General features: G+C 47.5%; 1 protein-coding gene across 1 annotated transcript in view; it reads right to left on the reverse strand.

The window, feature by feature from the left end:
• Positions 1 to 6,586: 6,586 nt before the first annotated feature.
• LOC142588256 (homeobox protein SIX6-like) overlaps positions 6,587 to 27,298 on the reverse strand; it is a 91,359-nt gene continuing 70,647 nt past the window's right edge. The window contains exon 2 of the mRNA XM_075699823.1: positions 6,587 to 7,001. Within this exon, the coding sequence (XP_075555938.1) occupies positions 6,587 to 7,001 (415 nt within the window). The remainder of the gene's footprint in view (positions 7,002 to 27,298) is intronic.

A 27,298-nucleotide genomic window follows, 5' to 3' on the forward strand; every position in this document is an offset into this window, starting at 1 on the left:
CACTTCTCTCACGCCAGCCATAAGCATTATGTATACATACGTATATACACGCGGCATCTTTCGGCGAATCTCATCCCATCCTGCTCAGAATCGCATGTTGCGAACCTGACGCATATTTCGGCGTCAGGGATACACTGTAAACCAAACAGAAAGTTTCGGCTGTACACGACATAAGTGCGAATTCGTAAAAAAAAAATACATCGAAAGAAAGCTTGGAAGCCACAGCACGAAAAACCAGCGACGTCGCTGGACCACGCATATATGCATATACTGGGGACTTATTCTAGGACGATCACTTTCGGCAATACTGTCAGTCTCGCGTGACATAATACACAGCGCGTTGCGCATGATCCGAGCGGTTTTGCACAGCCAGCCAATCAGCTCAATCGGTTCTGTTAAATCATCCAATCGGCGCGCACTGAAAGTGATAACAGTTTTGACAATACGCAAAAATCTTCAACCTGGAGTTTTTTAGCCGACTCCCTGAAATGTTTCTGCGAGGGAACCCCTTCAGTGAACTTTGATTGCCTGAGCAAGGGAGGTGGCCTTGACGAAAGACATAACAAACAGCCGTTACCTTAACGTTGCGCAGTTCTAGAATTCAAGAAAAAAAATCTGCTGAAATTAAATAGAAAAATCTATGACAATCTTTTAACCTTTTCAGTAGCTCCGTCACACAAATTTGAAAGTACCCACGATGTGGTCGCCCGGAAATTGCGGCACTGCTCAATTTCCTAAGGTTCGGAGAGCCAGGTGTTCATCGTGAGGTCCGCAAGAGATGCTGGTAAGACGTCACCTGATAAATTGAATTTCGGCAGTCTAATATAGTCTACAGACTTTTCGTAAGCGGCTCTGCCTTCTCACAAGCTCGTCCTCTTCGCTAGGTATAGCCCCCCCCCCCCTTATGCTGACACAGTTTCTACTTTGGGATATCCTATTTCATGTACACTTCACTTCTACCAATGTATTTGTTTGTTTCGGGCTAATTAAACTCAACAGACAAAAGTAATTACGAAGCCGATTTGCCTGCGTTTATCGCGGCCCATACACTCCCAAACCGGGTTGTCTGCAGAATTTCACAGACGTTACTCGGCAATGAGTGCAAGAATACGAGTCCAGAAGCTGCAATCTATATACGTTCTAGAGACTTTAAAGAAATGCATGCAGATTTTTTATAAAAAGGTCTAAATAAGTAAATTTTCTGAAACGGATCCTGTCAGACTCGCGGGATGGATTCGGAAATGGAAAGGCTGTAAATCCCGACACCCCTGTATTCTATACAATGAGAGCGCAATGAAAAAAACACAAAATAATTATATTCACAGTGAAGTCCAAGGTGCCGTAAATATAGGATTGTATTACGACATCGCCACACAAACGATTGCGTGTATACGCGCATCTTTACACTTTAAAGGAATTGACACCCTTAAAAGTGAATAAGGGTTAATTTATTTTACAGTGCGCCCCTCTGTACACACGCGGGAACGCCGCTTTGCAACACGATACGTGTTTATTGCACTTATCTGCACCACATAATTTATCGGTGGAAAGCAAAAGGACTCGACAGGTATACACCTGCTTCCGCGACATTTTTTTTTTTTTCACACGGCAGAAGAACGGTCATTCGCGACTATATTTTTTTTTATACAGTGATTACAAGGAGCCAATGTATCGCAAATGTACGAAAATCGCTTCCACAAACTGGCCCGAAAGATCTCCGGCCAAGCGAGTACACCCCGAATAGTGTCACTTAGCCAAATCGCCGCTTAATGGAGCCAAGTTCAAGTAATTGGCGCGCTGAAACAAAACTTTCTTCATAACGGAGAATTTTGGTGTTGTTTTAACAATTTTTCTCGGGCTTCATTACGCACCTTCAGTTTTGGCGTGCCACAGAGCGTTCAATGAAAAGAAAAGAGACACAGAAGTGACAAAATAGCACTGAATGCAGTGTTACTCTTTCGAATCATTCATTCTTTCGATCGCAAACGATTACTCGAACCGTGATACAGCCCCCGATGGATCGAGATAAACCGCAGTCGTCACTCAGCATAGCATTCCTCCTAATACCGCGTACGTCTTATCGAAGCGGACATTTCGGACTATAGATAGCTTGCACTTGTCGTCAGAACGCGCAGCTTCTCACCGTGACGGTTATCCAACATGGCGCCATCAGTGCAAGCCACCACTTGCTTGGAACGAGAATTCACGCGCGATATCTGCGCACATGCACCAAATCTAGCCTTGTTTACACATCTAAGAAAAAGAAAAAAAGATGAAAAAAAAAGGATCTAGCATTTTGACCCTCTGCTACGTATTTGGATTTCTCAGTTTCATTCGTACGATACGAATGACTCGTAGGCGGATGTGACCCCGGCATATTTCAGATGCGCAGTTATCAGACTCACGTATTGAAAAAAAGAATGAAAATGAAGAAAAAAGGCGCTGTGTTCGAGCCAGCCAAACAGAAATGTGAGGACTGTTTATAAAAAAAATTCCTACCAACAGAGCACTAAAAAGACATTGCGAATATCGAAGCACAGCAAGGACAGGCATTCCCATTTCTTGAAGAAAGCAGGTAGCACAAAAAAAAAAGAATTAGGGGTGCATGAATATTCGAAAATTTCCAAGAGCAGTGGAACAATTTCGTTTAAAATCGGATTGTATCCATTCTAGAATACGATTTCTACAGATATTCTATTATGGCTGATTATATAGTTTTTTTTTGCGATTACTGGCGCCTATGCAGCTGGCCACGGGGAAAACGATTCACGCACCTTGTCCATTGGCCGGTTCTCGTGGCCGTCGCAAGACAACCAGCGAAACAATTGCAGTGAATTTCTACGGTCACCTTTTGCTTTGTGATAATTTACAAGCTGCATCCTAACTGTCACTTGCGCGCATTAAGGGACATTTTTTTTTTCATTTTACGACCACTATTTCACGTGCTTCTTTCTTGCAGAATAGGAAGTAAAAAAGAAATTTCGCGTTGAATTCGATAGTTAACCGCCGCAGTATAGCTTAGTGGCAATGGCGTTGCACTGCTGAGAAACGAGGTCCCTGGTTCGATTCCCAGCTGCGGGGGCCGCATTTCAACGGGTGCGAAAAAAAACACTCGCGTATACTTGGATTTAGGCTCACATTAAAGAACGCCAGGTGGTCAAACTTAATTCGATGTCCCCCACGAGGTCGTCTTTAAGAGCCTCAAGGTTGCTCTGAGACGTTAAATCCCACGAATCAATAAATCAATCGAATAATACCATACTTCGAGGCCTTATTTTTTTGTCCAGCATTCATATTCAATTCGAAATTTTCAGTATTCGAGCACCCCTATAGATTAAAAAAAAAAGCCTTTTTTCCCCCGAGTCCCTTCTATCTCCTCCAGCCAAAATGGTCACTGTAAAATCGCACAAGTGTGACACAGAAAAAATGGAGGAAAGAAAAAAGAAAGAAAGTGAAAACCAATAAAGCGGCGTGTTCGACACGGGACACCCGTACACATACAATGGCGCACGCACACGCGGTTCGTAGCATTCCAAAACTGCGCTTGACGTTCCAAGAGAGAGAGAGAGAGAAGGTTTCGATCGGTTTCGACGGAGTATAAAACAGAAGCGCACGCGCTCGGCATCGTCGCGCTATGAACGCGCACCGTCTGAAGTCCCTTAAACTTCATAAAGTAGCAACACTCTCCTCCTCCGCCTTCGCTCCTCCTCGTTTCTACTTTCTTTCACGCTCCCTCCTCGACTGTGGCGCCGCCTACACCGCTCGAGCATAGCAAGGGCGCCAACATGCGCTCCTCGCCACTTCGTAGACGCTTCTCGAGCGAAAATGGCGCTGAAGCACGGCGCGAGGGCCCACGTGATGCTATTAGGCCAATAGCGACGCGGCGTGGGCCTCGGCTACAGCTCGCGAGTAGGAGGAGACATTCTTCAAAGCGTGGCGCTGCCTTACGAAGTTTAAGGGCCTTTAGCACCGTCTCGAAAGTGTTGCGCGAGATTCACAACAGTATCGACTAACTTGCGTGCGTGGCTGTAGCTCAAAAAAAAAAAAAATTGAACAAAGTGCTCCTAAAGAAGGGCATCTGCGATGCGGTCTAAAGATACCAATGGTCACAGATCACAAAAAAAAAAAGAAAATGTTCTCAAAGATCGACTGTGAGAAGGTGCTCCCGTTCGGAAAGAATGACTCTGCCCATCTGCAGTTTTGGAAAACGTGTTTCTTTTTTTTTAACCACGGCTAAAATTGGTTTTCAGTTGCACCAAGATGACCCATAACGCATACCTGACACAGCGAGTGAGAGATGTCCTTTAACTGGATCGCTTCGTATGATGCACTGATCAGAGTGAAATGCTTTCTTTTCCCGTCATGTTAATGGCGTTGTGATGCAGCATTTTTTTGCTAATCTCAGGTTCCTGATCAGTGAAGTAGCTAGAGGATAGCCAATTTTCGTTGCTCTGTGAGTAAGTCAAGTACACACCCTTCTACAGTGTATCAAAGGCGCCCAATTTTGCCATGTGATGTGGGGTTGAGTCCTGTACCTACACTATTCCATTTACACGTGCTATAGAGTATTCTGACGAAAAACCGGCCTTAAAATTAAATTAAAATCAAATTCCAGGTTTCTCCACGCCAAAACGACAATCTGATTACGAAGAACGGTATAGTGGGGGAATACGGATAACGTTGACCCCCTGGAATTGTCAAGTTGGACATTGAAGCTAAGTACGAAGGGATTTTGCCAACTGTTAGACCAGTTTCATATGCCAGCTTTTGAGCAGCGTTCCACTGCGGTGCGGCTGGCATGTGTGACAATCCCACGATTGACGCTCGTGATAAATACGCGTGATAAACAACGCCTACTACGCACAACTACGATGTTTCAGTCTTCGAGCAAGCCGCCAACACCACCGAATTCTTTTTTTTTCATGTTCGATGAACTGGGTATCTGCTGATTTTGTAGACATCGCCCAGAACACTCTACACCGGTTCACGTAGGTCATCTCAATCCGGTTGAAAAGACTCCGAATAGATAATTCTAAAATTTCTCTTTCAGATCAGTCGTCGCTGACCTCGTAGCTCAAACGATCAAAGGAGCACCTTCTCACCCCTGAGACTAATGTCCCGAAGTGTAGGAGATAATGACCACCAAGAATACCTGACAAGGAACACGCGTTTCGATTTTTTCTTTTCTTTTTTTTTTTTTACTCGTAGGACTCTTCTCAGCTAATTTGAGTTACAAATCACCTTAAGGAGCCTCTGGAATCGGCTCTCGCACGCTGTCACCGTATAGTGCGATTTCGGCGCCCGGTGCGTAAATACATATTACTTAAGAACCCCCACGGCTATACACAGAAGTCACATAAGATACGATGCGGAGTTTCTGGCAACCCACTCCATGTTGCCGTGTCGTCTTTTTTTTTCTTCGGTGGGAGGGCAACGTCCAAGACACGCATGCAGATAAGCATGCACGTGAAGGTCTCTTTCTAAACCCGTCCGCGTGGTACAGGTTACATATGCGCAAAAGCTATGCGCCGATGCACGCACACACAGACACCGCGATGCGCTTACTCGCACCAAGAGTGTTCCTTTCTGTTTGTCCAGCGTGGGAAAAATGTCTGAGAGTTCCCACCACAGTCGTATTCATCACGCACCCAAAAAAGAAGAGAGAAAAGAAAAATAACAGGATTGCAGAGAAGTCGCTCGTCCAGTGAAGCTGCACTTCAAGACACACACGTGCGAACGCCTCACTTTGTAGGAGGCCCCAATGCGTGACGTCAGTCTTGTGCACACCTTTCCCGTAAGAGGCTCGAGGAAGATAGAGAGACGGGCCTTTTTCGTTCATCGGGGCGAACACGCTAAATATATCACAGCGCAGAAGACAAGGACCGCAGCGTAACTTCGAGGCCTTTCTCCAGTCCAGGGCACACAGATGTCCTTGCGCTTTGTCCTCGCGCTTTCCGCCAAGTCTTCAGTCTTGAACACACAAGCTTCCACTGTACACGATGGCGACGAGGGGTTGAACTTTTCGGGAGGCCACCCGTAGCGCAAACAAGAATGACACGAGGAACTGAAGGCAGAACAGTAGCGATTGTGCTGTCCCGTCTTCTGCACCGTCTACCGTTCTTTATGCGCGTCTTGCTTGCGCTGCGACGACTCCTCCCAAGCATCGGCCAACTTGTCCCCACAACAAGTTCGTCTAGGTTCACTTTTCTTCGTCCGACGCCGGCTCCGGCGTGGAGGACACGACGTCGACCTTCTCTTCGACGTCGTCCGTCTCGGCCACCGCCGCCTGCTTCTTGAGCAGCTGCTGCTGCTGGTGCTGCTGCTCCTGGAGCAACTGCTGCGCCTGCTGCTGGTGCGCCGCGGCGGCCGCGTAGAAGGCCGTCGGCGGCGGGGGCAGGGACATGAACAGATACTGGAGGTACTGCTCGAACGACGGCAGCGCGTCGGCCAGCGGTACGGCCGTCGTGGCCAGCGGCAGTCCCGTCGGAAGCGGCACTCCCGGAGCCGCGGGACCGCCGACCAGGCAGCTGGGGTTCAGCGCGAGCCCACCGCCCGCCCCGGCCATCAGGGCGGGCGGGGCCTCATGTCATTGGGGCGGCCGAGGGCTCGGACTCCGGCTCGACTCGGACGTGGTCGACAGCGGCGTCGGCGAGCTCGGGGCCGCCGAGCTGTCGCCGTAGCTGCCGCAGCTGTTGTCGTCGCCGACGCCGGGCGACTTGGGGCCGACGCCGCCGCCGGCGGACCTCCGGCTGTCCACGGCCGCGGAGGAAGACGAGGACGTCCGGTGGTGGTGACCGCCGCCGCCGGTGCCGCCTCCCGTTCCTCCGCCCGACGCCACCGAGGAGCCCTGGTGGTGGTGCGAGCCCCCGGAACCGGAAGTGCCGTTCTTGGTGCCGTGGTGGTTGTGGTTCCGGTTGGAGCCGGTCGAGCTGGTGCTGCTCGAGCTGCCGTAGCCCTGCTGGGCGAGCTGCTGTTGCTGTTGCATCTGCTGCTGAAGCAACCTGCGGCGGCAGAAAAAGACAGGGGCTGTTAGAGTTGCTGTCGCTTACCTCATCTCATTTTGCGCCATGCGATGGGCGGACGCGTTGAAGAGGCGTCAGTGTAAATTTGAACTTGCTCGTAAGCAGATAGCGCGGAAAAGACATACAAATAAAGAAGAAATGACGCTTAGGTTACCACAATATCGCCGTATTACACTGGAATCGCGGCAAATCTATTTAGGTGGGGGCGTAGACCTCTGGTCAAACCATGTATAAAGGCGTTTTGTCTGCGCCACCAAGCATCGTGGTGATGTAATTAAAGGATTGGTTTGAAAAAGTACGTTGCAGTTATTGATGCTAAGGTGGTCTCGATGAATGGAACGTGTGGACTCAGCGAGCGGTTTCGTAAACAAATAGGAAAGGCAAGAGCCATATAAGAATTACACGTGACTATAAGTCACGTAATTTAACCCCTCGGCGATGAAGAGGCCACGCAGCAAAGAGGCCTGTGTTTCTCATTGACTGACTGCCATGTATATAGCTGCGCATCTAATAAGTCCTCGAAACACGAAACCTTTCGAAAAGGATTTCGCGCGCTGCGTCAAGAGATCGAGGAGTCAAGGAAACATCGTTTGCGATCTTGTGCGCAGCACGCATGAGAGGAGGATGGATTTTAATAACCCTCCGCTATAGCGTACACGGTGTTGAGGAAATTCGATCGTTTCGCAGCTGCCTTGTTCCAAAAGTATCTGTCATCTCTGAAAAGTAAACAAACAAACAAACTATCAAGAAAATACGAATATTGTTTCAAGTTTGTCTCGCGTATGCTTCTATGTAGGAATGGAGACACTACCCTTGAACCGGAACAACCTTGCTTGTGATCATTCGATTAAAATGGCCATATTTAAGCACCATCAGTCTGCATACTGATGAAAACTACCTTCTCTTGCTAGCAATTTCACTACGTAGAGGTTCTAAGTGGAGAGGACAGGTACCTAAATAACTAATATGTAACAATCTTTCAGTTGTTAAGTGGCAGCCTCTGGTATATGCCGTTTCTGAATCCGCTGAGAAGGCATAGTAGGGCGTGCTGCCGTTTTCAGAACCGCTCTCCCTCCTCTTCACCCCCTCCCCCTCAAAAAGAAAGGAAGAAAAGGAAAGAAAATAGTACGCGTACATTTCGACGCTGGGAAGCTCTGTACAACGTAACATCGCAGCGGCTGTTGAAATACTTTATAAACAGTTGGAGGACATGCTGCTTGCTTCACATGAAAAAGGCGTGAAACAACAAACAATCACGAAGGAACCCTTGCAAAACTCGTTATGAGAATTAGGTTGGTTTCTTTTTTCGTTGTTGTTATTTTCAATAAATTTTCTGTTGTGATTTTATTGAATATCACGCATAATTACTACTAATAACCAAATCGTCTGGGTATGCCCTCCCATTTTAAGAAGTCCGAGATGAAGTTTATAGGTTTCAACGTCCCAAAGAACACATAACGTATTGGCCCTATAGAGTGTTGTGGCTCCAGGTTTATATCGGCCGCATGTACGTGTTTCTTTAGAGTGCACAATATAAGTACACGAACGTTTTTTTTTTTTTCATACCATCCCCATCGGAACGTAGCCTCTGCTGTTTAGAATCGCACCCGCGACCTCGTGCTCAGCCCTATAGAGCACCGTAAGCCATGAGTCGCCGCGTGTATCGCCTTGGCATTTCAACGGTCCGTTCTTTGGTACATCTTGAGCCTGGAGCCTCGGAGTATACCTTGCAAGCTTGCTGTATACATAAGCTCTACGAAGGGGGACTTCAGCTATAGCCGTTCATTCATGCGTACATTCAATCAATGACTGCTAAGGTATACCAGCGAAGCAAATGAGATACCACTCGGGCTCGTCCGCGAAACTGGATGGAAAGTTCAGCTGCTCATTTGCGTGACCAGCTCGTCCGTCTCGTCTGCCTTTTCCTCCACGACAGGTCACACACACACACACGAACGCACGCACACACTATTTTGACATCCCTTTCTGCAACTCTGTGCCTAAGTAGCCACTACCGTACACACAGGACCCACCGATTACGCAGATCGGCGTGTCGATAACGCGTCGTCAGAGGGCCTTCTGCTCCCCGGTTTCCGGGTTTCTGCTGCACGATGGATACACCTGCATCCGAGGCCATAAGCTGTGTCCGCCGAGTACGGCTGCGGGAGCCCATTTGCGCCCCCTATCGACTCCCGCATCTACCCAAATAATCTCGCCCTGTACGCGACGTCGGTGTTATTAACGGACGGCGAACCGTCGTGAAATAATCAGCGGACGTCAGCTCTTCCTGATTATTTTTTTTTACGAGAGAAGTAGGAGTTAGCGCCGAGCTAAAGCTTCACCTTAATTGGGCATTAGTGGAGGAACTGCACCTTAGGTGGCGAGCTCAGCACCACCAGTGGCCCACTTACGGACCGACCGGGTGGTACATCTCTCGATTAAAGGTCTGGGCTCAAGCTCTGCAGAAAGTGTTTGTCGGCTGTTCCTTCACCTCTGAGCTCATTTGTACTGCGACAGAAGCATGTAGCTGTCACATCGGGCACAGCCTTCGTCTCGAGAACAAATTCTTCTTTGCGATCTGCACACAACCGTCGTCCACATTTAGTTGCAGTATTGGCTTTTGTGAATGGGAAGTAGCCAAACTATTCATAGGGAAGAAATTGGTAACAAGCTTATTTTCTTTGCTACATTGTTACCTTGTAAGGGGAAATTTAGATAGGCTGCATAATTTCCGTGGACAAGAAATGTACTGCCTTGCTTTCTCACGGACTGACTGTATTTCTCACTATAATGCATATACACATGCTGTCTATAGGCAAAAGGCATTAGCAGCTTCATTTCCCCTTTTATATTGTGGTCTATAGTGTTCCAAGCGGGTCATTTGCAAGAAATCTAACCGGATATTGTCGACAAAGAAGCGTTGGGATACCAGTGCGCAGGCTGCCAGCAAACATTCAGTAGAATATCCAACGAAACGACCGTAGACCTTCTGAAGATAAATAGTCCGACCAGATTTTCGTGAAGTACGACACTCTGCATGCGCGCGCTAACGAAGTGATGGGTGAGGCGAAAGAGGAGATATAGTCTAATAAGCGATCAACATGGACGACGGGCAACAAATGGACGAACACGACAGAAGCATTTTTTTTCCACCATAATGGTCGTAAACCAAGTAGGCCTGCTTAGAACTCTTGTACGCGCTGGACGTTGCGTCCCTATATAAAGAAGCATGGCTTTTGGGACCTGCGGTGCTCCCCTCGATCTCGGAGGCACTCGGTGGTCACGAACACGGTAGTCTGCTTTTCATGGCATACGCGATCATAGCGCGCGGCATTCACGAGCAGAACGACTATAACAGGTGTCGGCGCGGTGACAAAGCGCCGGCACTGCTGAAGAGGACGCCGAGAGCGTCAGAATGACACGAAGTCCGTAGCATGCCGGTCAGTCACCGTAAACGTGCGTAACGCTAAATTCAACAACGGTAGTCTTAACTTTCTGCGCTAATAAGTTTTCTCGGAGGCCCACAAGCTAATTCCCAATTCCCCTCTATCAAGATTTGAAGCAGTGCTCAGCACTATACGTCACGCAAAGGCGCGAACCCCTTGAAAACTCACAGGTCTTCTTCGGCGTACGCAGCCACAGGGAACGCTTATCAGGAATCTCGGTTCTCATTTTCCCCGGGCGCATGCGCAGAAGCACGCGTCCCTCGAAACTGTTCCGCTTCCTTAACACACGCGTTTGCTTTGCGCCCCCCCACCTCCCCCCTATCTCCGGGCTTAATAATCAACGAACCGTGGTTCGTTTCGGTGTTTAATTCCCGATTAGATTTCTTTTTCTCTTCCCTCGAGTTGTGTCGCCGTTCCTCAAAAACAACAGCCATAGCGAAGAACGTGTGATCAAGACAAAAGTAGTAAAAACAGGTTAAAAAAAAAGAACACACACACACACAAGAGGAGTGTGAGCCTCGGTGGGCGGGTCACTCGGACTTCCGGCCGGAAATCCTCCCAGAAGCTGAGATTGCCATCACGTCGACTCGGCCAGTGTGTGTGTGTGCCCTCATACGGCTGCGCGCCTGCGTAGGACTCACGTGACTATAGCGCATGCCGCATATGCGCATTATTGTGCCACGCAATTGTTTGCAGTTGCCCACACGTCACGCAAGTCGTCGCTCTCGTGCCATTCCCCGCACGCATATTATATGCGCGAAGGTTTGAAAATTGCGACGTTGAGAGCCTGATAGTGCCCCTTATGATATTGCTGGCACGCTGTACGCTTCCGCCACTGCGTGTCTATCTTCATGAGCACAATGATGAAATGTAGCGTTACAGATTAGGCAGGATTCGATGATTGAAGAATTCTCCTGATGATACCGCAGACAACTGAACCGAGCTACGAAAAGAAGTGAAACCTTAGAGGAAAAGAAGAAATGGACGATATTCGATGGTGTCAAAAGAACTCTTGAATGGCGCGTGAAAAAAAAAAAAGGTGAAAGAAAGAGGGCGGGGGGCAGATCGCTTTACTCAAGTGACGAAGGCGGCACCAGGAACTGCGCTAGCGTTTAATTTCAAGTTCAGTACATGCACTCATGATCCGGGTCAGCGTTATAGCACCATAAACGATCGACTGCGCCCACTTAAAAGCAAAATCTACAAAACGCCGGAGAAGCGCAAGGACTCCCTGCCTCTAGGCCCCCCTGAGGGCACTTGCCGCAAAGTTAGACAGAGACGGGGGCGAGCGGGAGGGCGCCGCGGGGTTATGGTCGCTCAGCATCGCTCGCTCTCGATAGATTGCGAGACCGGTCGGCGCTCCGTGCGGCATTCAGGCGTGAAGGCACACATACGCGGCGAACGCGAGCTCGCGCGCGCGGCCTTCCGAGAACGAAAGGGAAATGACCCTCAGAGCATTGTCTGCTAGTGACACCCCCCCACCAGCGCTGCTCGAACTGAGCTCTTGCTTCGATGCCCAGCCTCGCGCCTGCCGTGTAGTGGACGCCTCGGGCTGTGGACAGCGGATGCGCCGCAAGGCGGCCGCCACTGAAGCAGGCGTGTACTCTGCGCAACGCCGTGCCGATCATACGGGTTGCGTGGAATGAGCGGGGAGGTCGGTGTTTGCCGCGAAGTGGCGCGCTTTGGACTGGGTGCGTCGGTATAGGTGTATAAGCGCGACGTGGGAACAGAGAGAGACAAACAATTATACGAAGAAAGAAAAAAAAAATGAATGAGAGGTACAAGCAGAGCGGTATAGGAGAACCGCTTGTTCAGGCACGCTTCTTCTTTTTTTTCTTTTTGCTTGCATCCTCTTTGTCCGCTGTGTCCGTCCATTTTTCACGGCATGCGACTGGTGAAGTATGCCGTTCAAGATGTTGCCCATACCAGGTTTGTCGCGTTTATAGTGCGAACATCTCGGGTAACCACGACCCTGCGGACTGCTATCGCTGCACGTTCTATCGTAACGCTGTCTCCCCGACTTCTCTTGAGCCGATTACGACAGGTTATCAAAAGACTCTGTCGCGCACAGTGTTATACAGATCACGTAGCAGGCTGTGATTTCAGAACATACGTTTTTACGGCTTGTCAACTGCATATCATATGCGGCCTATGGTAAGAGGATGGCATTAGCAGTGAATAGGTCGCCCCATCGTCTGTATGCAAAGACAAATCAGCCAATCGATCAATCAATCGCTCAATGACCGACTGCTGCGTTTTCCATCTAATGTGTTAGTACTATTACTGGACTATAGCCAATGTCTCGACCTGCGGACGTCAACCTCCCTGTTGGTGAAGTGCCCCGTTCTTGAGTCCTCTACCATTCCTTAACGTATGGCGGGAAAGGCGCATACAAGCAAAATTAGGGACGGGTTAATCCGTGTTTGCACTCTTTTTCCTTGTACATTATGGTCATACATTCTGACCTTTTCAGTCATACTTGAATCGCTACCTGTTACCCTATGGAATATGCATATGGACACGCTTGTTGCTCACGATATTCCTATTAAAAAAGCAAAAGAACGGATGTTTCTTCATCTTCATTTTTTTTTCCTCCACGCTAAGCAAACGATGGAGTCTCGAATCTTCCACCTCCCCTCCGCGCAGAAGTATGCCAGCCGTCAGACAAAGCTGAATTCAAACCTATGTGTATGTTACAACACGTAGAAGAAGAAAAAAGAAAATGTCTCGGCGGTTAAAAGCTTGGGTGCCGCTGAAAAATCTCTCGACCAGTGCCATCAAAATGGAGCCGCACTGCAAACCTGGCTGCAGTCTTTTCGACAATTATGCATTTAGAAAAAAAAATGGCTTTTAGATATGGTTTTAGGTGCAAGAAATAAGATACGGACAACAGAATAAAACACTGTAGCAAATGTACCATGTACCAACTAGCTCGACAGCAGAAGTTACTAAAACGAAAAAAAAAAAAGAAAAGTGCGGAGAGCCTCGCGCTGCCGTCGGACTAGTCGGTCTAATCGAACCTTCCAAATATTGATGTTTGCCAAGAACACTATTCTTGTTTAGGACCATTTGCAAGTATATAGAACCCAACGACTAAGTTGCGCACGCTTTCGCCGCTAAATGGCTCTCTCTATGTAAACTTGTACGCATACCCAAGTCTTTAGTAAATGAGCCTATACTTGCATCTCCCCCTCATCGAAATGCAGCCGCTGCGACGGAGCACCGAACCCCCGACCTTGTATTCAACAGCTGAACGTCATAGTCGCCGAATCGCCGTGGCGAGTGGCGTGGGTACTCATGGCGTATTCGATTTGTCGCCTCAGGGCACTCCGGAGACGTTCCAAGCGTTACCTTAATGAAGCAGCCACTTTGTGTTAGCACGAGCATGTGACGGGATATACGATGGTGACAACGAACGCTAATAAGCCCTGCTTATAATCTCGTGGTACGACATTACAAACGGCCTCACGTGACCACAGTAGCACTGTCGAAGCACCGTCAAAGCGCGCCGTGTGTATAGTAACACCCGATAATGCATCTGAGGCACCTTATCAACGGCTTCGTGGAAGAGAGAGTACTGGCAGCGTCCCAACCGCAACACTGTACTCCTTATTCTTCGTGTTCAGCTGAAATAAATAAATATTCGGTGCTTGAGAAAAAAAAAGGAAGAAAATGAGTAATACATAACATTAGATTATTAAACTAGCATTGTTTGTTCTTCGGTCGCGCGCGTATATGTATGCGGAGCGCTCACACAAGAGCGATATACACACCGAGCCCCTGCAGCAATCCAGCGGTTAACTCGAATCACCCATATATCCGCTCGCGCGAGCGTGTTGTAGGCAGCTGATTTGCAAGCGTAATCCGAAAAGCCGGCAACTTCATAGCGGCGGCTCCGTCGCGTAACCCCCCGCGAGCGTTCGTTCAATTGGATTGCGGTGCGGGTGTGCGTAACAGGTTGTACACACACAAGCCAACTGCATAATGGGATTTGTGGGGAAGTGGGGACGAGAACACAGTTTCGCGACGCTCGAGGCCCGCGGCTTGACTGCGGTCGACGAAGCTTAAAGAAAAGCTTCGGCGAGTTAGTAGAGAGCAAGAAAAAAATTGTAAAAGAAGAACTGGGTTACAGAAGCACGGAGTGAACGAATTGAGGGTTTCGTGGACGCGGCGCCTCCACCGGGAGACGTTACGGGAAGGAAGGCTAATCAATTGCAAGCATAATGAATGGTAATTGAGCTGCATTTCAACAGAAAGTATAGCGAGGGCAACGAAAATTTAGTGGAGACACAGAAACAAAATTATATGGCAGTTTTTGTAAAGGTTAATTGAAAAGCGGATACACCTAAACTGGCGTTTTAGCCAAGACACCATCTATACGTAATCTAACTCGTCGTCTTCGTGACCGCAGTGTAGTGTCCTCTTGCTAAATAAACACTGAATGTCACAGCCGACGACATGACGTAATATTAGGAGATCTCCAATACTCTGTGGCGGCGAACGGGCGCCTCCGCATGTGGTGACCTGCGTAGCGCAGTGTCTGCAACGCAGTAGAGTTTGGTCCCACAATCATGACCTTTGACCAGCGGTGGCCAGGTGCCGATGAATCCCTGGGAGTCAGGATTATTCTGTATACCTCTCCTTTCATGGTCTGCAAAGCATGCGGCGAGACGTACTGACGCTCAAGTTAACAGACATTGGACCTGCATTTTTTATGCAGCGCTTATCAGAGCTAAATGAAACACTAATGCATTTCGCCACGGATATTTACAGCGCGTATTCATTGAAATGGATGCTATAAGATGGCGGGTTTTTGCTAAATTGAGTGTGGCTTCACTATTGCTCGGCTTCAATTCGGCGCAGTCGGGATACGCGATCTAAAGTGAACAAAAATTCAATTACTAAAGCTGCGTTAATTAGCTGACATGTTACCGCAATTGGTCGTGGAGATATTGTTCACCTGTTTAAAGTAGTGGAGCTGATACGAAAGGATTGCGCTATCAGCTATATCGGAGATCTTCAACGAGTCTGTTCTCGGAAAAGAAATCACCTGGTATAACATATAACAGGTTGGGTTTATATGACTTTTTCTTTCCTTGCGAGCGCAGCTACATAGGCATTTGCCTCCTTATTTTCTTTGTATAATGATTGCAGCATATAGCCTCCAACACGTCCTGCCTGACTGTCCTCGCTACAAGTGACAGAAGCGAGGCCTCGCAACAGCGCGCTTTAATCAAAGACCGTCAACAGAGGAAGTCATTCTGGAATGCCGGGCTCACGGGCCATGCGACAAGGCCACTGCTCCAGTTCTTAAGATTAAGAGAAGCTGCACAGGCGCCTCTGTAGCCTAAACTGGAGTTTGTAGTGCCACAAGTGTTACCGTTGCGGTATAATAGCAAGCGGTGAAGTTGACAGTGGTGGCCGTGATTGTCTGTCTATGATTTCTTTCTCTCTCACCTTCTCTTTCTCGACTTCCTTATCTCTGTACCTCCACTCCCCTCTCTCCCCAGCGTAGGGTAGCAAACCGGATTTTCTCTTCTGGTTAATCACCCTGCCTTTCTCCTCTCTGCTCTCTTTCTCTCTTGACGTGGCTCTCTCTCTCTCTCTCTCTCTCTCTCTGGACGTACGATTTGGTTTAGGCTAACATTTCTACAAATGGACGGTCTCACAATTCTGATCCATACCTCCACAGAAAACACCGAAACCTCCGTATAGCCCCGGCACATGCTCTGTAAGCCGCGAGAATAGAAAGGCCGCAAGGGTGTTCGTGCGACGGATACACCATGAAGCTGGGCCTTCCACCGAAACCGCGGGGCGCCAGCGTACGCTCACTAATTCAATTTAAAACACGAGCGAACGCGTATATAGCGCAGTGGAAGCGAAACAGAATTCGCGAATGTGTGGGCTCTGTATGTTTGTTGCGTAAGATCCAAGCACAGTTTGGAACACACGGCGAATGATGTAAGCACGGCGCAAAAAAAAAAAGAAAAAAAAAGGTGGAGTGAAGCCTACGAGATGACGGCCCTATATAGCGTGCTCGCGCGCGGCTCAAGTATAGACCGTATATAGACCTCCTGTTTTCCCGGCGCTTAATTTTCGAGCAAACAGCGCGAGCTATAGCTGCCGCTGCGCACGAGGGGGGGGGGGGGGGGATAAGGAAGCGAGCGAGCGAGCAAGCAAGTCGCCAAATCCCGTTAGCGACACGGGACGCGTTTCCACAGAAAGGAAAACGTGAAGGTATACGGGGACGACCAACTCGGCTTTCCTACAGCGCCCCTCTCCCCTACTTTCCCCGCTCACTTTTCCAACCCCAGCTATACCCGTCTCAAGCTCAATGCCGAGCCTGTTACCCTTCATCGCGAGCGGCGACCTCATTTGCATTTGTGATGGGAGTGGAACGGCTCCACAGGGAACCTGTCCCTAGTAATCATTTACTCGCGGTATACGCTGAAGCTTCCCGCAGCAAGCGTATTTCCTCGTTTTTTGTTTGCTTTGTTTTTCGTCACAGTGACAGGAGTTGAAAGTTTGAAAATAAGTTTTTCAACGGCCTGTCCGTCATCGCAGTAACGCCATCGTGTCGCGTCACCGTCCGGCCACCTGCTGATCGAAGCCTCAACATCAGCACATACATGACGAATAAACACAAAACATTGCCCGCCAACGCAGTGCCCACCATAGAAACGCCGACCCCGAGAGCGTAAAGGCAATGTGAAATTTTGAGTCCTGCGCGCCGTAACTAGTGAGCTGTACCACGTGATATCTTTTTTCCTCCCTTCCATGATATTTATAACAGTGCATAATGTGAGATCGCACAGGTGACATCATCCCATAAACAACTGACACACACAATGACAAGTGCATTGAGTGAGTGATAGATAGATAGATAGATAGATAGATAGATAGATAGATAGATAGATAGATAGATAGATAGATAGATAGATAGATAGATAGATAGATAGATAGATAGATAGATAGATAGATAGATAGATAGATAGATAGATAGATAGATAGATAGATAGATAGATAGATAGATAGATAGATAGATAGATAGATAGATAGATAGATAGATAGATAGATAGATAGATAGAGAAGGCAGGAATGTTAACTAGTCGAGAGTCTGGTTGGCTACCCTACGCTGGGGGAAGGGAGAAGGGGAAGAAAGAGAAGGGAGAGAGAAGTACCAAGTATGCATACCTGTAGCATTCACACCGCCAAGCGCTTTCCAGCTAACGCTCAAGGGCCACCGTAGAACACGCTGTTCGTGCATGTTTCCAGAGAGCTCTCCAAATGTGTTACTTTTTCGCTATAGAAGGAATGACAGGGATAAGCAATTCGGCAAGACGAGGTACACACCATGCGCCGTCTAAAGTCGCTTTCCTCATAAACATCGTTTAGGTGGACAGCCATACGAGCAAAATGCATCCTTGAAGAAATAATCGGTCCTGCCATGTTATATATATGTATATATATATATATATATATAGTCGGCTGAGCTATATATGATGGAGCGCGCCATTAGCCCTCGACAATTTGTGCCCGGGGTTTTAAAGGAGTGCGACGCACGACTCTGAGTGTGGCGACATTCGTCTGTGTGTATTTTGGAGGGCAGAGCAGATACCTCTGCATAGCTGACGAATACGATGTTGGGCGCGTCGCAAAACAAGTGTTTTTCTTTTTAAGAAGACAGCATTATTATTTACAGAGCAAGCAAGGACGCGAAATGGCGGCAGCCATTATATAAGAGAGCCTTCTGCGGTCACAGTATGTGCGTTGACAGTAGGAATAAATTGCTGAAGTTTTTTTTACGCCGGAGCTACATATGGCTATAGGGTTCCATGTATGTTTCGTGTTTGTGTGTCAACAATAAAAAGGTAAGCGTAGGCCGATCCCGGAGATAGTTCAATACCGAGCTGACCCACGGTGGAGGGGAAGCAGGCTTCAAGCACTCAGCCAATAATAATAATAATAATAATAATAATAATAATAATAATAATAATAATAATAATAATAATAATAATAATAATAATAATAATAATAATAATAATAATAATAATAATAATAATAATAATAATGCATTGTTTCAAGTTCATTGGTACACTGGAATCGCTTGTGAACACCACATGAGCTCACGACCAGGAGGCGTTGCGTTATATGCAAAGGACAAAATATATGTAAAACCATACACCCTTCACTCGCAAGAGGGCAATGCTAACGACTGTGGGGATGTCTGGGTCGTACAAACGAAATAGGCAATTTGTGATAGCCACTGTGCATATATCTCCATGCACACCCAACTGTGATATCGACAAGTTCGTGACCACGCACTTTGCATGGCTTAGCCGTGATGACACTAACTATACCCTTATGGTCACCGTCGGAGACTTTAACGCGGATATTTCAAAACCAGACAAGAATTGGTAACCCAGTTTGTGCTATAGAAGGTTCTGACCGCTTTCGAGTGCCGCCCCAATCCAAGTGACTCAACTACTCGGGCGCTGTTGTAAGCCAGCAATGTCGATCTCTTCATACTCGGAGAGAAACGGGGCACGGTCCACATCTCTAAAGCCTAAAAGCCGCGAACACGCCAACCCCGCCCCCAGCCCTCTCCACCCCCCCCCCCCAAAAAGAAAAGAAGAAAAACAAGAAAGGTAGCAGGAAGGTATTTGGTCTTCGATAAAGCGAGCCAGCCTGGCATATGTGGTTGTGTACGTATATCGTATAACATCGCACAGAACGTTTCTGGGGCCGAGCGCAAACTCGCGAAAGCTTGGCGGCGGCGTCCGCAATGGCGTCTCCATCTCCGCCCTCCCAGGTGCAAATGTGCGGCGAGGTACACTACGCCGACACCGAAGACCAAGACAATAATGCGAAGGGGGGAGGAACGAGAGAGGGGGCGAAGGAGCAAACGACGGGGACGATTTTTCACGCGCCATGATACCGACACGAAACACATGAATCCTCGTCTCCCAAGCCGCGCGGCGTGCCTCCCCGCGCGCATGCACGGCCAAGTATAAGTGAAGATGTTATATAGCAACTGCACGGCAGTTCTCGCGCGTGGTTGGCGAACGAGAGGCCCCAGAGAGTGCGCACATATATATGCAACGACCGGGGATGGGATTGCGGCTCGTTTATCTTCCGGCGGGCGCCGCGATTTTCACGGCTTGCGCACGCGTGCACGTGTGCGTGCGCATTCGTGGGCAGCGTTATAACTGAAGATCAACGAGACACTGCGTAATTGTTCCTGACTTTTTTTGTTGTTGTTTAAGTGTTCGTGTGAGTAGATCTTTGCTTGTTTGAGGCTCAATTACGCTCCGCGAAAACGCTATGTCGCTGCAAGGTGAGTGCGAGTCATCAGCGCCTCGGGCATTGCGGCTATAACTAACGCCTTCCGACGGGGCCCTCTTTTTCAACGGGTGCGCTCGTAATCGAATGCAATCTGTACAGAGTGCATATCATTCCGTACGTATGCGCTCTATACAGAGTATAGAGTGGACAGAGTATAGCATAGAATAGTATAGTATAGTATAGTATAGTATAGTATAGTATGGCATAGTACAGAGTATAGAGCGTACATACGCTTTATACTTTCGTACCTACGCACTCTATACAGAGTGCGTAGGTACGGAATGAGCGCAAGCTCTTGTGGTATTACTATATATATATATATATATATATATATATATATATATATATATATATATATATATATATATATATATATATATATATATATATATATATATATATATATATATATATATATATATATATATATACATAAATTGGTTGCCGACGTTCGCGTCACGTATCAGCTACAGCTGGTACGTATTCTTACATTGTATTGAAACTTGGGTTCGCGACAACACAGAGCTGTCATATAACGGGTATTTCTGCTAAGACATTAAGCAATTTTTGAAAATTACTTGTGGCAGATAGCAAAATTCTAGTCTTCGAGCTAGACTACTCGAAGAGACGGACATTACTTAACACGAGAAATTGAAATGCATAATTGACTAATTAAGTATATTCACTAATTATCTGTTTGACTAACGACATTATGGCACATATTGAAATTTACAAATTCTAGCCGGGGAGTGCGCAAGACGGATTCACTTGGAGCCAATTCTCCGTACGATGCCAGTTTTGAGATATTAATTCTCGAAGCTTGCGAAGAAATGCATTGCAGGTCCAGTTGTGCTTCGATCAATGCCTAAAACGGCATTTTGTTAAAAAGTACGTGAAACAACCGTGCATATTTTACTCAAGTTTGATGGCACATGTCTCGAGAATGGTGTCATTCACACACATTTTCTTTTTTTCCAAGTGGATATGTCTTGCAGTTTCACCGGCTACAATTTGCAGATTACAGTACATGTCACAAAGTAATGAGTTAAAAATTAAATCATTAAATGTTTGTTAATTAGTCGAGCATGCATTTCAAGTTTTCCCACAAGTAACGCCTGCCCCTACTAGTAGACCAGCTACTAGAATTGCGCTATCTGCCACACGCAATATTTATAAATTGCTTGATGTATTCGCAAAAACACCCCGTATACGAGTGGTGGACAGTTACAGCCTGCCTGCTATAAATATATACGAATTGCAGTTTACGGCGTACCGGAACGGTAGAGGCATGGACAGTAACAGTCACGCTGGTAGAGACATCGCGCGTGTGCGTGTGCGTGTGCGTGTGCGTGTGCGTGTGCGTGTGTGTGTGTGTGTGTGTGTGTGTGTAACCACAGAGCACTAGAGACGCGTTTACTTTTAGCGCTGCATATTCTCGTCAAAGAATAATCGTCAGAGCCCCCATCCATTAGTGATTAAGTTGCTGCCGACAAAGCCATATCCAAAAAAGAAAGCTAAGTTGCACAACGTTCCATCATTAGCATAATAATCAGCACCCCGCCTCGTTCCGGTATCATTTCCGTCCTTCATTCATCATGACGTATTCAAATATAAATAAAAGAACATTAAAAATAATATTAAGTGTGCCCTCTGGTTAAAACGAAAGTCGCCAGATGGAATTAACCACTACAGCAAATTTCCCGTGAATAACGCGAGCGTAGGCATCATCCGTTCTGGTCGCCAGAAGTCGATTACAACCTGGCATGGCAGTAGCTCAGTCGCTGAGATGGCGTAGCGGTGCTGAGCTCGAGGTCACAGGTTCGAACCGAGCAGCGGCGGCAGCAAATACCCATGGGGGTGGAATGGGGGAAAAACGCTCGTGTACTGTGCGTTAGGTGCACTTTGAAGAATCCCAGGTGGTCCAAATTAATCCGGAGTCCCACCACACGGCATGCCTCGTAATCAGACCGCGGTTTTTGGCACGTAACCTCCCCCCCTCCCCTCAGCATTTGCGAAATAGCTTCCGAGAAAGAAACAGGTGCCCCGTTAGAATAGCAGACAACGCCTTTTAGTATTCCGCTGCCTCGAAAGAGAGTCCCTCGTTCGTCGATCGTACGGAGCCACCCACATCGAGATGATCGAGCACCCTGCAGCTGTAGGTACACCTACCTGGTCGCGCACAATATCCGTCGATATACGAGTATGTATCCTGCGATTGTCTACAACGCATACACAAGACCTGGCAAAGCCCCGGGCGTCTATTCAATACACGTTCATACACACGAGATGTAGAAAGATTTTGCCAGGTGATAGGGCACGGTCTTTGGGCACGCTTCAAGGCTCAGGCCTTGAAGCTTTAGTCTTGGCCTTAGTCAGATAATAGTCACTTGATAGGCGGTACTATATAGCGTTGCGTGTATCTCGGTTCTCAGTTCATGCTTCTCACGCTGTCTTGCACTGCCAGCCCAATTTTGAATATCAAACCGGGTCTGGAGTCTTATACAGCGCTCGCGTTCTCACTCTTTAATTCGACCCGCCTTTCGCAAAAAAAAAAAAAAGTGATCGTCCTGCCATTCCATAGAATTCCTGTTGAGTCTCTATAGCCTTCGATAAACACTCTTCAGAAAGGCTAGTTAATTTCAATCTGGACAATTACGCGGCCTCTCTTCCTTCGGTTCGTTATATCTAAAGTATATATTCAGTTAATCATGAATGCTTTTCTATAAGCAGCCAAATCCTACACGGTCACAGGTGAGTATAGTGGGAGAGAAAGTGAGAGAGAAATAGACGACAGGAAAGGCAGGGAGGTTAACCAGACGCACGTCCGGTTTTCTACCCTGCATGGGGAAGGGAATGAAATATATATATATAGAGAGAGGAAATAGAGAGAGCACAGTTTCGCGCACATTTGAAGGTTCGCACCGAGTCTTCACGCGGTTGCCAAGACCTGTCGACTTGAAGAACTTAAACAGCGCTTTCGCGGCTTTCTGTGCCATCGACGCGTACGGCCATGGTCCAAGGATCTTCATTAGCGAAAATGGTCTTGAGTCCAGCTGGTTCGATGCTGTCCGGAGAGCTTCACGCTCGACGTCGCATTGGGGACAGATACATAGGATGTGTTCAATCGTTTCTCTGGTTTCACAAGAGTCGCGCACGGGCACACCCCCCATTCCAACGTGGAACCAGTAGGCCTTCGTAAATGCCACCCCGAGCCAGAGGCGGCACGGTACTGTCGGAAGGATACCGGGTCTCGGTTTCAGCTTGTCGCTGTCACAGCGAGAACCGCAACAAGAAGTCCTCCAGCACACCTATACGCGTACTGTCTGCGACTTATTTCCTTTCTGTTCGTATACGTTCCACAGAGCACACGACCGCCGTTCCGGTCTCAGTTTCAACGCCTCTCGCACTCTGCGATGCGCAAAAAGGAGGAGGAGGGGAATGCCAGCGTACCCCGGGAACCGAGAACCGGAGCTCGTTACGCGGCAAGGAGTCCATTACTCTTGGCCTCCTGTCTCTCTTTCCAATGGCCTGGTGAGAAGACGATGATACCGACGCCCTCCCACGGTGCCGTGATAAATGCCCGCGCGCGAGGCGTGAGGCACAACGCGAGGAAGAATTACTTCGAGGCGTGCAGCCAAAGGCAGCAGAACGAATGAACCGGCGAAGCGTTATAACCGTGAACCTGCATGTACGTGTAGTATATATGTGTATGTATACGTGTACCGCATGAGAAAACAAATCGCCTACAACCTGTCTCCGCGGTAATAAAGTTGCCCAACCCGAGGCGGCGGTCACACAGTTTGGTGGGTGCATGCATAAGGAAAGGTGCGAGCGTGCTCCCGCGACTGATCTCTCGGCTGCGACTTAATCCGGGTGCCGAAAAAGACACTTGGGAAGTGTGTGAGGGAAACAGGATGTGGGCCCGAACAGTTATTGAGCGTGGCAGGTTGGAGTGTCTTAACTACGTGAACTCGGAGACCACTTCATAGGTTATAGGACGCCACCGACACTTTGTTGTCCTTGTTGCCTTGTTATAAAGCATAAAATTTAGTGTATAGTACGATATCACGCCGGCTATATGACATATAATTGTGCCCAATGCTGAATTCGATCACCTCGCCAGGGAATAGGACACAATTTCTTTTTTCCGGGCATCTGCGGACTGCGATCAGTTTCACAGAAGATTCTAGTTCTGGCAGGGGAAACATAATCAGTGCGCCACGATGTCCCGCGGACAGAAACGTAATAGTTAAAGTAACTGGTTACTATTCTTCTTTTACTGTTCCTCTCTCTTTTTTTTTTCTCGTCATGCTTTCCGAGGGCATTATAGCTGGTGAAAGACGTCGAAATAGATGGAGCTTGCAGAAATTTAGAGCTAATAGCCTCCTATGTCCACTTGTACACACACACACACACACACACACACACACACACACACACACACACACACACACACACACACACACACACACACACACACACACACACACACACACACACACACACACACACACACACACACACACACACGTCAACAACATGCAGTCCACCACAAAACTTTACGGACCACGGTATCTCAGCAAACGTTCAATTTCCGAGCACCCTGTAACAGTAGTCAGTAAAACCGAACATGACGATGTTGCTCATATATACTAGCAGAGGCTCTTATGCGAATACTAGGCTGCGTTGTGAGGCTGAGCAGATGTTCAGCTTTGCCTCAGATCTCGCGCTCGGTAAAATTTTGTGGTTGACTGTACAGTCCAGAGAGACCATTGCGCCTGCAGATGTAGTGGTCAGGTGTGGTAGAGAATGCTTACGAACTGATACCATCAAGTTTTGCCCTGTTCCGTACGTGAAGTATACGTCTATATGAAGCGCCTACCTAAAGGACAGCAGACAGCGCAATTCGCAAGAGAATAATCTGAGTGTAAGTCGTGAATGCGGGCCATTCTCAAGCTCGACGTCATTGGCGTGACGTCATGAGGAGTCAAAAACTTGACGTCTCTGTGTATGCCACGACTTTACGCGTTGATAGAGTAGACAACGAGCTGAGAACAGCTACAAAACGTATTGCGTGACTGGCTCTTAACGTTATGCGAGTTCTTCGAACAGCGTTCATTTGGATTGTGCACTGGAGCGGGCTTACCGAGCGGGCAATGGAGCGTGCGTGAGAGCATGTCACGGAGCGGTCGAGAAAACTTGCGAGTAAATGCAGCGTAAAGAGAGAGAAGGAGGAAACGTCAGTAATGAAAACTTAAGAGGTTTCTCTGATTCGAGTGCAGACAATGGTTCGTGAAATAAGCACACACACACCACTCACACAACATATAAACACTACAGCCAGCTAAAAAAAAAAAGAAAACAAGCTAATCAAAGTATCTCGTTGTTGGTACACTGCTACTCGTCAACTTTCCAGTCTGCGGCGTGGAACAGAACATCGAACATTTATTGTGCCACTGTCAATGATTTCAGTCGGAAAGACAAACATTCTCTATCGCATTGCGACGATTAGAGGATCGGACGTTGTCTGTGCAGGTGCTACTTGAAGACCGTCCCCATCGCTCGTCGGCCCACAAAGCTATGAAGGCGCTCTTGTCTTTCGTTAGGGCGACTGGCCTATGTGAACGTCTCTGACTCGCCGTGGCTTTCCTTTGCCTCCCCTCCCTCCCTCTCTCTATCTTATCTTTCTGTTCCGTTTCCCTCCCCAATAGTAGAGTATAACCAACCAGGCGCATTTCATCATCATTTATCATCATTTATTTACCCTTAAAGGCCCTTGGCTTAGGGCATTACATAAGGGGGGGGGAGCAGTCGTTACATATACAATGGTCGGTAACAACAAAAAAGCAACACAAAGTTCAGGATTCATGTTCAACATTAACATCATTAGAAGCATCAACACTAAGATAGACACAGCGGCTCAAGAACAACTTGGAAACAAAAGAAAACACGCATACACATTCAAAAACACGGCAAAATAGCTCAGCTCTTGAAATGTGCTGTTAATAAGTGCCTGAATTTATTAGGTTCTATTTCAGTAACTATGGAATCGGGTAAGTCATTCCACAATGTAATGGAGCTAGGTAAAAAAGATTTATTAAATGAGTTTGTGGAGCCATGTATGCGCTGCAAACTTAAGGAGTTGAAAAGACGGCGTGAGGTGCGAAGCGGCGGGTGTAATACAGAATTTCTTAGCTGCGGGAAGGTATAGTATAATTTGTGAAATAGGCAAAGCTGTGAAATTTTACGCCGAAGTGCCAGGGGTTGAAGATAAAGGGATGCCTTGATAAGAGTTATACTGTGTCGTCTGTCATACTGCGATGTGATAAAACGGGCCGCGCGATTTTGGATGGCTTCAAGCTGATCGATTAGATAGTTCTGATGGGGATTCCAGATCGCCGAGGCATATTCGAGTTTCGAACGGGTGAATGTTACGTAGGCGAGTTGACGGACAGAACGGGGTGAAAAAGCGAGGGATCGTCTGATAAACCCAAGCAACTTAGAAGCATCTGTACAAAGTTTTGCAATGTGCTCAGACCATGTTAGTTTGTTGTTCACGATGATTCCAAGATACCTGTATGATTCTGTTTCAGAGAGTGGTGTAGAATTTAATGAATACGGATAGCTGAGGTTATTTCGCTTTCTTGATACATGCATGAACTTACATTTGGAAATGTTCAGTTGCATAAGCCATGACGCACACCAGGTTTCTATGAGATTTAAGTCGCGTTGAAGCAGAGCCTGATCATCGGGAGTAGATATGCGGCGGTAAAGGACACAATCGTCTGCGAAGAGGCGGATACAAGATGATATGGCATTAGGAAGATCATTTATAAATATCAGAAAAAGGAGTGGTCCCAGCACTGATCCCTGGGGGACACCAGAGATGACTGTAGTATTTTGCGATCTGTGGTTCCCTATTACTGTATATTGTGAGCGTTCGCAGAGAAAGCAGTCAATCCATGACAAGATTAAAGGGTCAACGTGGAGGCAGGACAGTTTTGCCATTAAACGCCGATGTGGAACGCGATCGAAGGCTTTGGAGAAGTCTAGGTAAATGACGTCAGTTTGAAAAGAAGAATCTAAGTTTAAGTGAAGGTCTGTGGTGAATTCGAAAAGCTGCGACTCGCATGAATGGCCTGATCTAAAACCGTGCTGTTTTTCATAGAAGAAAGAGTTATTGTCGAGGTGTGATGCGATCTGCGAATATAAAATGTGCTCCAGCAGCTTGCATGGAATAGATGTTAATGAAATTGGGCGGTAATTAGAAGGATCGGATCGATTGCCTGCCTTAAATACTGGGGTTATTTTACTAGTTTTCCAATCATTTGGTATTTCGCCGTTTGAAACAGATTGCTGAAAAATAATTTGCAAAATACGGCTAGAAATGCTCACGGTGCCCTTCAATATTTTGGCAGTTATGTTGTCTGGTCCAGGAGCGCTTGACAACTTAAGGTTGTCGATGAGTTTAGCGATACCTTCATG

The sequence above is a fragment of the Dermacentor variabilis genome, chromosome 7 (genome assembly GCF_050947875.1).
Source record: "Dermacentor variabilis isolate Ectoservices chromosome 7, ASM5094787v1, whole genome shotgun sequence".
Classification (NCBI taxonomy): domain Eukaryota; kingdom Metazoa; phylum Arthropoda; class Arachnida; order Ixodida; family Ixodidae; genus Dermacentor; species Dermacentor variabilis.